This window comes from Caloenas nicobarica, chromosome 4 (assembly GCF_036013445.1).
Source record: "Caloenas nicobarica isolate bCalNic1 chromosome 4, bCalNic1.hap1, whole genome shotgun sequence".
In the NCBI taxonomy this organism is placed as follows: domain Eukaryota; kingdom Metazoa; phylum Chordata; class Aves; order Columbiformes; family Columbidae; genus Caloenas; species Caloenas nicobarica.
Genome location: NC_088248.1, coordinates 40574688 through 40587135, shown reverse-complemented (window position 1 = coordinate 40587135; position 12448 = coordinate 40574688). Strand labels below are relative to the sequence as shown.

General features: G+C 42.8%; 1 protein-coding gene across 1 annotated transcript in view; it reads right to left on the bottom strand.

Moving 5' to 3' along the window:
- The window catches only part of GALNTL6 (polypeptide N-acetylgalactosaminyltransferase like 6), a 442009-nt gene that overhangs the window by 5549 nt on the left and 424012 nt on the right, over positions 1–12448 (bottom strand). The window contains exons 10-11 of the mRNA XM_065634412.1: positions 8135–8251; positions 691–840 (exon numbers count right to left, since the gene is read on the bottom strand). Coding sequence (XP_065490484.1) covers positions 691–840; positions 8135–8251 — 267 coding nt within the window. The remainder of the gene's footprint in view (positions 1–690; positions 841–8134; positions 8252–12448) is intronic.

Here is a 12448-nt window from a genome sequence, read left to right as displayed (position 1 = left end):
TATCAGTGAAATCTTTAATCGAGGCAACTTGCTGATTAACGATTTAAAAAACCTGACAACAACAACAACTCAGCAGCATTACCAAGTCTTTCTGCCCTAAAGGAGGCTCTGACAGTTTCTATTAATAGCTTGACCTCCTGTTTTCAGTGATTTATAAAAATAGGCTAAAACTTAGCAGATCAAAGTACTGTCTAAGCTGCTTATGTTTAGTTTATATACTCCTGCCTTCTTTGGGCCTACAGCAGTGCTTTTAATGGCAGTGTGGTTTGTTTTTTTCTTTGTTTGTTTTTAGGGAGATTTTTCTGCCACTTGTAATCTTTAAAGTACAGTAAAATAATAGTATTTAATTCAGGAGCAGCATTTCTTGCTGCTGTCGCATAGGATGAAAGTATTTCCAACAGTGCCTCTGTTAAAACGACACAAGCATCTTGAAGTGCCAGAATGGTAAAACACCTTTCAGGGAACAGATCCAACACAGACACTCTCTGAGCTGGATCAGATCCATTTTCATTCAAATTTGACCTAAATAGCTGAATGCTCAAAAGGAACGTACTCTAGAGAGATTACCGCAACATTAAATTAGAATAAGGCGGGATTAAACTTCTCTGATGGGAAAACACAAGCTTGCACTAAGCTGAATAGAGGTTCAAGACAAAGTGGACCTCTGAGATGCCCCAGAGTGACTCCAACCTTCCTATAGCTCCAGTGCTGGTTTCCCTTCATCCCATGACAGTCGTACAGCGTGACGGGGCTGCTGTGCGAAACGGCGTCGAAGCAGAACTTCCTGGTGTGAAGCGGCTCCCCAGGGCGGATGTCTTCTCTCCAACCAAAGGTGAACAGCTAGGAAAACAATCAGGCAATAAAACGATGCATTACTAGTGGAAAACGTTTAAAACCACACACAAAGCTTGATGCATGTTTCCCTACTCTGCACATCCCAGCTGCTGGTTAAACAAGATCCTGCCTGTATACAATTCAGCGATGCCAACTGCCTTAATTAAAGTGCATCAGCGGCGACGTGGAATACACCCCGGGAAGGCACAATCCCTATGGCAGGGAAGAAAAACATCTCTGGCGACACAGTTCTGTGGAGAGGAGAGGGGATGCGCTGCCCTAAAGCCTTTAGTTACCCCAGTTAAAGAAGCACTCGTATGCACTAGGACTACAGCTACCTAGGGCTCAGAAATCCTCTGTTAGTGACTTTTCTCTAGCTCTCATTCGGGTCTGCAGAAACTACCAAGAGAGATCTTCCCATCACAGCATCTTTCCCATGTTTAATGAACAGTTTCCTTCTGTTTATATGTGACACTGTTAGCATATCCTCTCTCGACTGTCTTTTTTCCCCCCAGACAACACACATAAAACAATCTTCATCTTCCTACTGCAAAACCTGTGAGCAGCTTGTTAAAGGCCTTTTTCTCACTGCCTGAGAGGAATCGTGGATGCTCACAGTTAACAGAGAAATCCTTCTCAATCAGGCACCAGCTGTCTGAAATGATGCTGTGACACTGCAGTCTTTCAGTCATCAGATGAAGGTGACAGGTCTGACAGCACCAAATTTAAAGACGCAGAGTGCATTTTCCTTTCCCATGGACCAATCCTTGCAGAAAACAGGTTGCAGGTTGTAAATTGCTACCTAGAAGCCCTGCTGAGAGCTGTGACGATTTTTTTTTTCCCCCCGGTGTCAGTGCTATTCTTTGGCTTCCTCTGTGCCTTTTGATTTTCCACAGTATAAATGGAAACATAACATTGAGGAAGTGAAGCACTCTTTAAATGAGAAAACTTTGCTAGTGGAAACTGTTTACCTGTGACAGTTCACGGGGAACTGCACTCAGGCTGGTTATTGGGAGAAGCAGCTCCCCATGCCGTGCTCCGATCGCCTCCAGCACCGCAGCCACCTCATCTTGGGGTCATTTTGGTCCTACCACCCTGCTCCCCATGGTGGGAACACTCTCTGATAGAACCAGTACCTACAAAAACAAACTGAAGCTTGGTGTTGTATGGGTCTGATCCTGAATACTTTGGTTGCATTTCCCAGATTTTAACCTTTTCATTGCAATAGCTATTTTCTTTCCATGATCTTCAGAAGAGATACAGCTTTTAAAAACACTCATCTTCAATGGTGTATTGGCCTCCAAATGCCATATTTGAGATGTGCTACTGTTTCCCTCGGCCTGCAGGCACAAAATACAAGCATGTATCTGAATATTTGCCTTTTTTTTTCTGTGTCTCACTGTAAGCCCTTGTTCTCTCTGTTAGCTGCTGTCACTCCCTATTTACCTCTGTATTATGGGTTTTCTAGACAGCATTTTCTCAGTCTGCCCCTGTGTCCTGATTATTTCTTTTTTTCCCCAGAGTGCACTTTTCATTTATCTGCAGTAAAATGCAGTGGACAGCTTTAACTTCATTTTCAAACCAGTTCCTGCTTTTTAAAAGGTTAAGTCTTTTTCCACTCTTTTTCATGTTTCTTGGAAGCAGCATCACGGTCTTCCTACAAAGATAACTTATCATTTCACAAGCAAAGTGAGAAGTAAGATTTGGTACAGAAAAAAGCTATGCTGCTGCTGCTTTAGAAAAAAAGAAGCCTGAGATGATTTTCCTTTAAGGAAAACACCAACAAAAGCCATTTCCTTTCTCTTACTCTTACCTATCTCCAGCTAAGTAATAAAGCTAGAGCTCAAAGTGATGAATAACAAATATGTAGAGGAATGGTGTGGAACAGTGGTTCTGTGATATTCTCACTCTCACCACTGCTACAAGAGAGAGATCCTCTTGCAGGACCTTCCTCATCTTTCCCAGTGGGTGGGTCTCCAAATTTCTCATTCCTTGCATGACTGGTGAGCCAAGGGGCCAATTCCTGCTGCTCGCTGGACCTTGGCCTAAGGACTCCTACCCCACTGAATGCATCAGTACACCCAAAAGAGCTCAAGCTAAGTTTTAAATCAGATCATACTGATCCAGGGTATCCCTTTGCCCTTTCCCGTCCTGTGTGGCTTCTGAAGATGGCCAGGGCTGTGTCTTGTTTGACATTCAAGATGTGGTTACAGATGGATGATTTTATTCTCTTTCACTGAAAACCAGGATCTGTGTAATACTAGATCTCGACATTTAGACTAGCGCAGATTCTTTTTCCTCCTTCTTAGCCTCCTGTTTGGTAAAACAGTTTCATTTTTAAATCAACGAATACATCTTCGCCCTAGTGATACTATTATAAAATCAACCTGTTGGTGCAGAAGCACAGTTTTAGGACTAGGAGTGAAAAGAGAATAAAATTGTTCAGCAAAAAAGGTTATACTTCTCTATACACCCAATTAATATTAAAATCTGGTACTTACAGCTAAAATTTGAAGGCCTACAGTCCTTCTAATCTCATTGTTATATGCTATCCTCCATTGTACAGCAAATTCTTTCTAGTTAACATTAAATCTGGCCGATATAAAAATTCTGTTCTCTGCATAATGTGCAACAATGCTACATGCTATTAGATAAATTCCTGAGTACATAATGCTCTGCTTTGCCACTACTTGTCACTTTGGATTTTGTTGTTCCCTTGACCTAAGCTGTTAAGAGCCACCTGTGTCTGATTTTATGAGAAATGCATGAACCCTGTTGTACCCCTTCATTCATTCCTGTCTGCTTGTTGATTTGAAACAAGGCTGCACCTAAATTTCCAGACACACGATTAAACAAACAGCAGGCTGGTTCTTCACCGGCAACCCGCGGGGCTGCTGTTCCTTGCTGGACCCGAGAAACCCTCTGTCCTGGCTCAGCAGATGCTCATTCTCCTCCTTTACCTTCTCTCATACCACAAAGCCCATAAAACATGGTGCCGTCTCCTGCATTTGCAACCAAGCAACCCCTCAGCCCTCATGCTTTACCTTTCCATGCAGCCTAGCCCTGTTATGTAGTAACTGGGGAAAACACAGTTTTCCACCTTCATTTCTAATTAGCCTGGAAAACGATTTCCTGATAGAGCCATTGGGTTGGGACCATCTATACGACAAAGGCCTTTTTGACACCATTAATGCTTTCCAGCCGGACCATGTTGTTCAGTTACTCGTTGCCAGGCTGGGGTCCATCAGCTGGCATGGTGCTTTGACTACAGCGTTAGACTTGAGTGCACACGTGCCCCACACAGAGATGAAATGTCACATTTCAGAAGTGGGCTCTGACTTGAACTATACCTCCAAGTTGAGAAGAAAGAGTTGGGCAGGCTGAATGGCTATTTGCTGGGCTGTGTTAGGGAATGATGCCTGTCCACCTACTGCCTGCCCAGACTGGCGGGGTTGAGAAGAGGGAGTGGATGGTTGACATTTTCCTTTGCTGCTAGTTGATCAGCCCAGCAGAGTCCCAATTTCCCCTGAAGCCAGAAGTTAGCTCTGGACAGACAGAGGCGGAAGAACGCCATGCTGCGACATCCTCCTGCCCCTTTCTTTCCCCCTCTCTTTTTTAATTCTGGGGAAGTTTTCAGAAACCACAGTGACATTCATCCTCGCTTCCCACCCTTCTCCTGTTCACCGCAAAGCCTGCAACTGCCCCATGAACCTTTTGTCTGCTGTTTGACGACCGGGGCTTGTACAGCCCTGAGGTGGAAGGTCTCCTTCTTCTCCTAGGGGCTGCTAAACAGCTGTGCACTCCTAGCACGGCTGCTGAGACTGTCAGCTTTTAATTCCTGCCCTTGTAATGTGACATGAATCAAGTGGCACAAAGGATCATATCTCTTATCTAGCACCAGCACTGACATCTGCTGCACTGAGCACATCAAGCTACTACGTTTTGCCACTGAACTCCCTGTAAATTCATACCAGAATTTACAAAACCATCTCCAGTGTCAATCCACAGTATTTGAATTATTATAATAAAACGCTTAGTATTTTCATTAATACTGATAGTTTCTACTGGCAGATGTTGAAATCATGCAGGCAACAAACTCAAGAAGATACAAGCAATAAAGAGGAGCTCTCTAAGGGTTTGTCAGGTTTCAGCAGTTGTTCCCACTCTTTAACAAAGTTAATCTTCACAGCTTACCATGGTGTAAATGGATGATCACATCCTTTCTCCTTGGGAGATGTTTCATTAGACTGTGGTCTTACATGTGCTACAGATAACGTTCCTGACAGGGCAGCCTTTGGGATTGAGTGGAGAGAGTGTCTTGCTTGGAAAGCAAGCCAAGAAACTTCCGTCAAAATATACCAATCTAAAACACAGTTTTGTGGGAATTTTTTCACATCTAGCAACTGCCACCAACATAAAGATGGATTTTGCTTGCCAAGTTGGAACTTCAGAGTTTGCCCTGAAGGTTCCTGGGAGGCTACAGGTGTTGACTACGGCTGGAGTAGTGGAAGCCCAGGTGCTAACACATTGCACATGGTGCCTCCACTGCGAGCTGAGGGAAATTTCAGCAAAAAGGGGGAAAAGGATGCTATCACGTTTCTGAAAAAATCCCCCAAGGCCTGAATCACCAAAATGTTTTGACCTTCTAAAATTAAAAATTTTCAGAATTTCTTTTCTAGAGGATAACTGAAAGTTCTCCTCTGGATGAAATATCTTGCATATACCGTAATTTCCTATGGGACAGAAATTCTGAGTTTAAGCCAGGACTACTACCTCATTTGCTTCATCTTTTTGTTTATAAAATTCTGTGCTTATTTCCTTTCATTCTCAAACGGTATCTTTAAAATCTGTACCTTGCACAAACGCACCCGTGAAATGTATCATCCAGATGAATGTGTCTCATATCAGGAGTCTGAATACTTGAGTAAAATTAGTTTCTCTTTGTTTCTAACCTAATCCAGAAACCAACAGGGTATTACCATTACTAAAATTATGCAAATGAAAAGTTGCCCAGCAATACAGTAGTAGACATTATGCCAGGTCTCTATCAGGTAAGGTAAGACACAAAAATCACCTTTCCTCTAAAAAGAAGTTTTAGAAAATAAAGTTCCTTTCTAGGAGAAGATGAAGTTACGTTTATTTATTACAATGCATACTTATAATAATAAATGTCATTATATTTATATATATTATTTATATATATAAATAAATTATAATTTTTTAATTTGTTACCCTATCACCTAAAGATTCTTTAACATTTCTCGCATGATTTCTAGGATTTTGATTGACGGGTGGACAAACCATCCGTGACGGTGTTCCTACCAGTGGGAAGCACAACGTTTGAATTCAGTGCTAGCTCCCGGGAACACCTCCTTCCCACAAACAAACAACAAACGAATCGAGACAAAAGCAAAGCCGCCGCTCTGGGGGTTAAATATCGCGATAGTCGCCGGCTGCCGCAGCCGCGGCCGCGTCACCGCGCGCTCCGCCGGTGCAGCGCTGCCCCCTGCTGGCCGCCTCGCCTCCCCGCGGCAGCCGCAGGAGCAAGGCAAGGCAAGGCAAGGAGCACCACTCATTCCCACCAACCGTGAGAAAGCCCTGAGCTGCTCCGCAAACCGGCGGGAAGGGCTTGGCTGGGGTCTCGACTGAGCTCCCCCGGAGCCACCGCTCCGCTCCGGTGAGAGCGGGGGTTCCCGGGCTGTGCTTTCCGGGCGTTCCCGCAGGGACAAGGGATGCGCTTTCCCCACCAGCCCGGCAGAAGGAACTCATGCTTGCCCCTGGAGCACACGTCGAGCACGGATGTGCTTTAGGCTTCCTGGTTCTGTGCTCTGGGGAGCTGGCTCGTTGAACTCCTGTGCTAGCTCGACCATGCTGTAATGAAGTCCCATTTCATCATTAATGCAGAATGAGACCTTGACATCGAGCCTGATCCCAAACATCGCAATGCACTGAAACATGGATTCCTCCCCAGCCTCCTTCTCCCTTTATGTCACTTCACCCTCCTCACAAGAGCTTACTCCTTAAAAGGATATTTCAAGCCTCCTTTTTTTTCTGCTTTCCCTGATATTTTTTTCTTCTCTCACCTTTTCATCCATTTTTTCTCCCTCCTTTCTTTTTCCTCATCTGTGTCAGCTTCAGGACTCCCCCCCTTCTAAAGGAAGGTTTGTAGCTCTTCAAGGCTGCAGATTTTAAAGCCAGAGAGACCACTGTCGTGATCCAGTCTGGACCACATAACTTCCTTCACTTACTGGATGTCTTTCTTAAGCAAAACCTGATGATATTTATCTAGTTTTCGCATCCTATCACTCTGCTTCATGTTTGGTAGCTATGTGAATAAGCTTTCTTTCAGCAGCTTTCTTTTTCACATGTTGGCACTTACCTAAATTGTGATCATCCTTCAGTTTCTCCCTTTCATTCACTTGCACCTCTCTCCCTGCATTTCTCAGTATCCTTAGAGAGTGATTTGTTGACCTCAGCACTTCAAATACCCCTCAGAACTCCTGTCTCCTGAGCTTTTAAGCTTCTACAAAGTGCCATGTTCAACTGCCAGGTCAATTTTTCTCCTCAGCTTTGGGGATTTTTTTCTAATCTGGGACTTTGCCCTGTGAAAGGCACATTCACCGAAATTGCTAATAAATGGGTTAGGTTGCACTTGTCATCTGGATTCTCTTTGCTCATGCTGGCCAGGCCCACAGCCTATGGGTCATGATCCCTTTTCCTAAGGCACTCACAGCCACAATGAGTACAAATCAGAGTTCTTTTCCTCTGTACTTTTGAGAGCTCATATTTTTCTACCTCACCAACCTAGATAAAAGCTTTTTTTCCGAGTCTTTATCATCCCTTGTCTTTGTGAAACTCTTTCTTTCTAGCTTTTACCCATTTGTCTTGCGTATACCTCATATTATTTTAAAATATAACAGCTTATTGAGATGGAAGCATAGAAGCAGACAACCACTAGAGCTTTACAAGCCCAGGTACTATATTTAAAATATTTTCAGGTAACGGAACCAAATCAACATATTTTCATGACACAGCAGGGCATAATGGGGCACCCCAAAGCTCTTTTGGCAATACAGTACCTTTTGGAAATTAAGAATATACAGCCCAGGTGGTGGCTGGAATTTCTAAGATTACGTTAAAGAGCACTTTGTAAAAGCCATCAAGGTCAGCAGTCATCCACAAATTATTTCTACACCCTGCTTTGTCTTAGGAAAAGGAGAAGCACTCAGAGAAATATTTAGAAACTGGGAAAGAGAGGCAACAAGTTTACACTGCATTTCGCTTTCCATCAATAAAATACCTGTTCGTGTGACCATGTCCGTTCCGAGCCGTCCTTCACGCAGATGTCCAGCCTCAGCTCAGTCCCCGTGGCTCCGTGTTTACTGTCCACACAGAGGTTGGCTGCCACATTTCGGATCTGCAAAAGCAAGCAGCCACGTTTCACACTAAACCAAGCTGCAGAATAGAGCTTCCAACATTAGGGCTTAGAAGTTTAGCTCTCTAAGTCAGAAACTGAAAGGCTTGAGATTGACTATTAGTTACATAAAACTGGTAGAACTTACTTTTTACAGAATAGAGAGCCATGTCCTGCAGTGAATTATTCTTTTTGTGAGCAACTTTAGAAGCAGAAAAGTTTGAAATATTCTGTTTAACAAATGAAAGGCAGATCTGTATGAAATATATTCACGCAAAGAAACTAAAGGGAAAAAAGTCTGAGAAGTTCAAAGCTTGGTCTGGCTGCTTCCCTCCTACTAGAGCAAGAGAGATCAACTGTATTAAGACGAAATTATTTCCGTATCAGTCTCGCGCAGGCTTTGGAGCAATATTTCTTGAAAACTCAGGCACACCCTGTTCCACTGCTTGCTCTTACTTTGACATAATAACACCATTGTGGAGCAGGTCACACACTACGGTTCAAAGTGCATAAAATTAAAAAGCACTTAACAAATTTGTACTGAAACTGTGCTTACCCATGGAGGTTCCTTGTGCTGTCTGCATGCCTTCTGTAAACACTCTGCAGTGTAGCTTATTCTTAAAAGGAAAATCTCATTTTTGAGACTGAAGCAATTAAGTAATAATTAATCTGTGTGTGATGTACCACTGCTGCCATGTATATTTTTCTGGAAGACTGGATTGAAAAGGAGTAAGCTGCCCACTGCCACCAAAACCAGGAAAATCCCAAATTTGTTTTGCAAATACATGAACAGTTCTCCTTGAGTACCTTAGTTTGGCTACTTAAAAATCCTTCAGATACCTCCAGAACGAGGAGGATTTCTTAAAAGTCTTTCACTGTCATGACATACACAGAAGCTGGATCATCAAAGTCCACATACGTGCATGGAGATGTGCACAAATTCTATAACATCTAGAAAGCACGAGCACGTTTTGACATTCTGGCCATTACTTTTATCCATGTTTTTTAAAAAAAGAAAAGCTAGGTGTCAAATGGAAATACAGTCAAGTTGACTTCCCTTTCCACCCCTGCCCCCGGCAAATATTTCAGAAATCACTATTGCACAAAAACAAAGGAAGAAAAACTTCTCAGCACAGCACAAAACATTGCAAGGACAGGCAATCCTCATGCTTGTAAGGCACATGGGAGAGCTACTCTGCTCTTTTTCTCATTCTGGAGGACTGGAATTGAGTCTATTCACCCTGTTTTAAGAAAGACTTAGATGGAGAAAATGCAAAGAATGTCACCTTCAGGAAAGGTTTTAGGAGCTGCATTTTTCAGCCAATAAAAGAGCAGACTGGGCAAATGATGGGAGCATCGGTTTGAGCGATTGGCTCCAAGAACCTTCGAGCCTTCACTCGTGCTCAGAGAAGTATTCTTCTAAAACTTGGACAAGCCCAGTTCTAGGGTACTTTTTTCTTATTTTGATACAGTAAAAATTGCTATAGATGAGGTAAAATACTAGCATTTCATATAGACGACCAGATGCAGAAACCCAGCGCTGAGCCCCACAGTACAAAGGATCACATTAACTGAAAAAAAAAGATAAAAAGTAATTAGTTCTCAACAACCCTGCCTTCATTTTCATATCACCCAGCAAAAGAGACAGGAAAGAATAATGAGGGGAGTAGTTTTTAATTTTATATTTTTAAAGTTTCCTGTGAAATACCTACTGCAAGTATAATTTTTTTGAGAGTGTTCAATCATTTCTCAGTGCACTTAAATTTACATTGTATAAATAAAGATTACTGGCCTAATACAAAATTAAATGTTTCATCAGTTCTGTTCTTAGAGCACCCGAGCTAATTAAAATGAAGCTGCCAATAATTGCAATTAATAATTGGGGTATATTTATGCGATTCAGAATTATAAAATGACAATGAATATGCTCCACATCTAATGAATGCTTATTGGATTGAAGGGCTTTCAGAATTTTGTCTTGATGACATCTCTCCATCCTGTTCTCAGTCATTTGAACTATGCATTTCTGGGAAAGGTTTGAGCTGAAGCTACATTTAGTTCCTTCACTGCTGGAATCTGTCTCCCTTGATTTTTATTTCCTCTCCCCTCTGCTCCTGAAAGGTTTCCTTGAGGTAGTTTTTCCTCTGATTTGCTGCAGCTTACATGGTTAGCTCATCCTTTTTTGTTGTTGTTTTGTTTTATCCTTCCTTTCAACTGCAGAGGGGTCGTGGTTTGTTTTTTTCATTTTCTTTTTGTAATACAGGCATTTCCGTCAAGTCTGTGCTTTTGTTTTCTGGTGTTGCTGTGTGGCCTTGGCAGTTGCTGGAAATTGAGCTGAGCCATTGGGCTGCAGCCAGAACCACGGGGAATGTTCTGCTGAGCACCAGCACCACGCAGCCTGCAAATCTCCTCAGATGCTTTCATAGAAGAAAAAGGAAAACAGAAGCACAGCAAGGAGAGGCTTTTTTTCTCATTTATACATCAATATGCATTTGAACTGCCTTGTCTCTAGTCACTCACACAATGGATTTCAAATTTTTAATGTTATGAGTTACAACGAGCAAAGAAATAGCTGGTACTCCTAATACGCTCACATTTCCAACATTTGTATTTGTGCAATTGTAGAGACTGATGATGGACAGGAGACAGATTTTATCACCCATGCAGGTAGGGCATTGATTGCTACGTACAATGATTTTTTTCTCAAGCTTAAATGCTGTCATTTGTAGAAACAGATAAGCATATGTGAAAAGCACGCTTTCAGGGAGTCTGTATGGACTAACGAGAATGGTTAGCGGTGACCTTGAAGGCTGGTTTAGAATTAAAGAAATTCCAAAAAAACATCACGGGACACTATATAGAAGTCATCATGCATATTTAATTCTTGAAATTCCATCCTAACATGTTGGGACATAGATACTAAGACTATGGGCCTTGCAGCCTATAACAGAGAGCGGATAAGGCATAAAAGCACAGAGAACACAAACTCTGAGGGGTCTGCTTTCTCCCTGTTCTACACTAGAGGTGTCTAAGCAAGGACGTGCAGGCTTCTCAGTGCTGCAATAACACTTGGGAACAAAAATGTGTCACCTGAGAGGGATTTCTGCTGGTGTAGCGTCTGACTTGTGTGCTTTAAATGAGGTAGCAAGCCGTAAGGAGAAATCACTGGGTAAGCCAAGACACAGTAATCCTTGAGTTTTACAAAAAGCAGTTAACTTATGTTAAAACTACAGCTTGCTTCCTCTAAGTTAGCCAGCCTGTGTTAAAAAGGCTTTACTCCAGAGCAGGCCAGACCTTGAGAAAGAAGTAGCTTAGCTTCCAGTTAACTTGACCTCTGGCTAAATTAATGTTGGAGTTTTGCAGAAATCCAGCAGTTATATGATTTAATAAGCTCCCCATTGGAGAGGCAGGTTAAGATGACATAGCGCTACAATCTCAAAAATATTTTGTCACTAGTACACAAGCATGGAATGGAAACCGGAAAGCAATGGATGTGTTCATTACCATGATAATCTTCTGAGGAAAACAAAGGGTCGCAGGCCATTGATACAGCCTGCTAGGATGAATTTTGAGATTTTTGAACATTGTGGTGGGAGCTATGTAATGACACACTTGCATTCTCCATGTTAAATGAAAAAAAGTCAAGACGATGTCCCCCCACCCCCCTACGTTTCAGGCTGAACAATAATTACAGAGGAGAATTAGAGCTTCCCAGGGTCCAGTGGTTATTTTGACCAATTGTCTTAGACAATTCTAAAACTCTCCAACTTTGTTCAAAGGCACAGGAGTTCCAGCAAGATTTGCTGTTGAGGTAGCGGGTGATGTCCTGGCTCCAGCAGCCTTGCCCTGCCTGCACCAGAGCCAGGCTGTCACCCAGGGTCACTTCAGCCTGTCTGGGGCTGAGGGGGTGAGTCAGAGAGGGAGGCACCCCCAGGGGTCCTGGGAGCTACTCTGCTTGCTCATCACAGCACGAAACTGTCCGCACCAAAAGACAACTTTATGTTCAGTATGGTCATCCGCTAGAACAATGAATGTGGAGAGGGTGCTGGGACAATCGTGAGGGTGCCCCAGTAGAGCAAGAAGAGAGGCACCTTGGTGCTATCAGTTTATATAACACTTTCCATACATCTGATTTAATGCCTCAAATAAGAAAGGGGCTCTAGCTCTTAGAAGGTATTAACAATGTTCCTTCATGTCGCT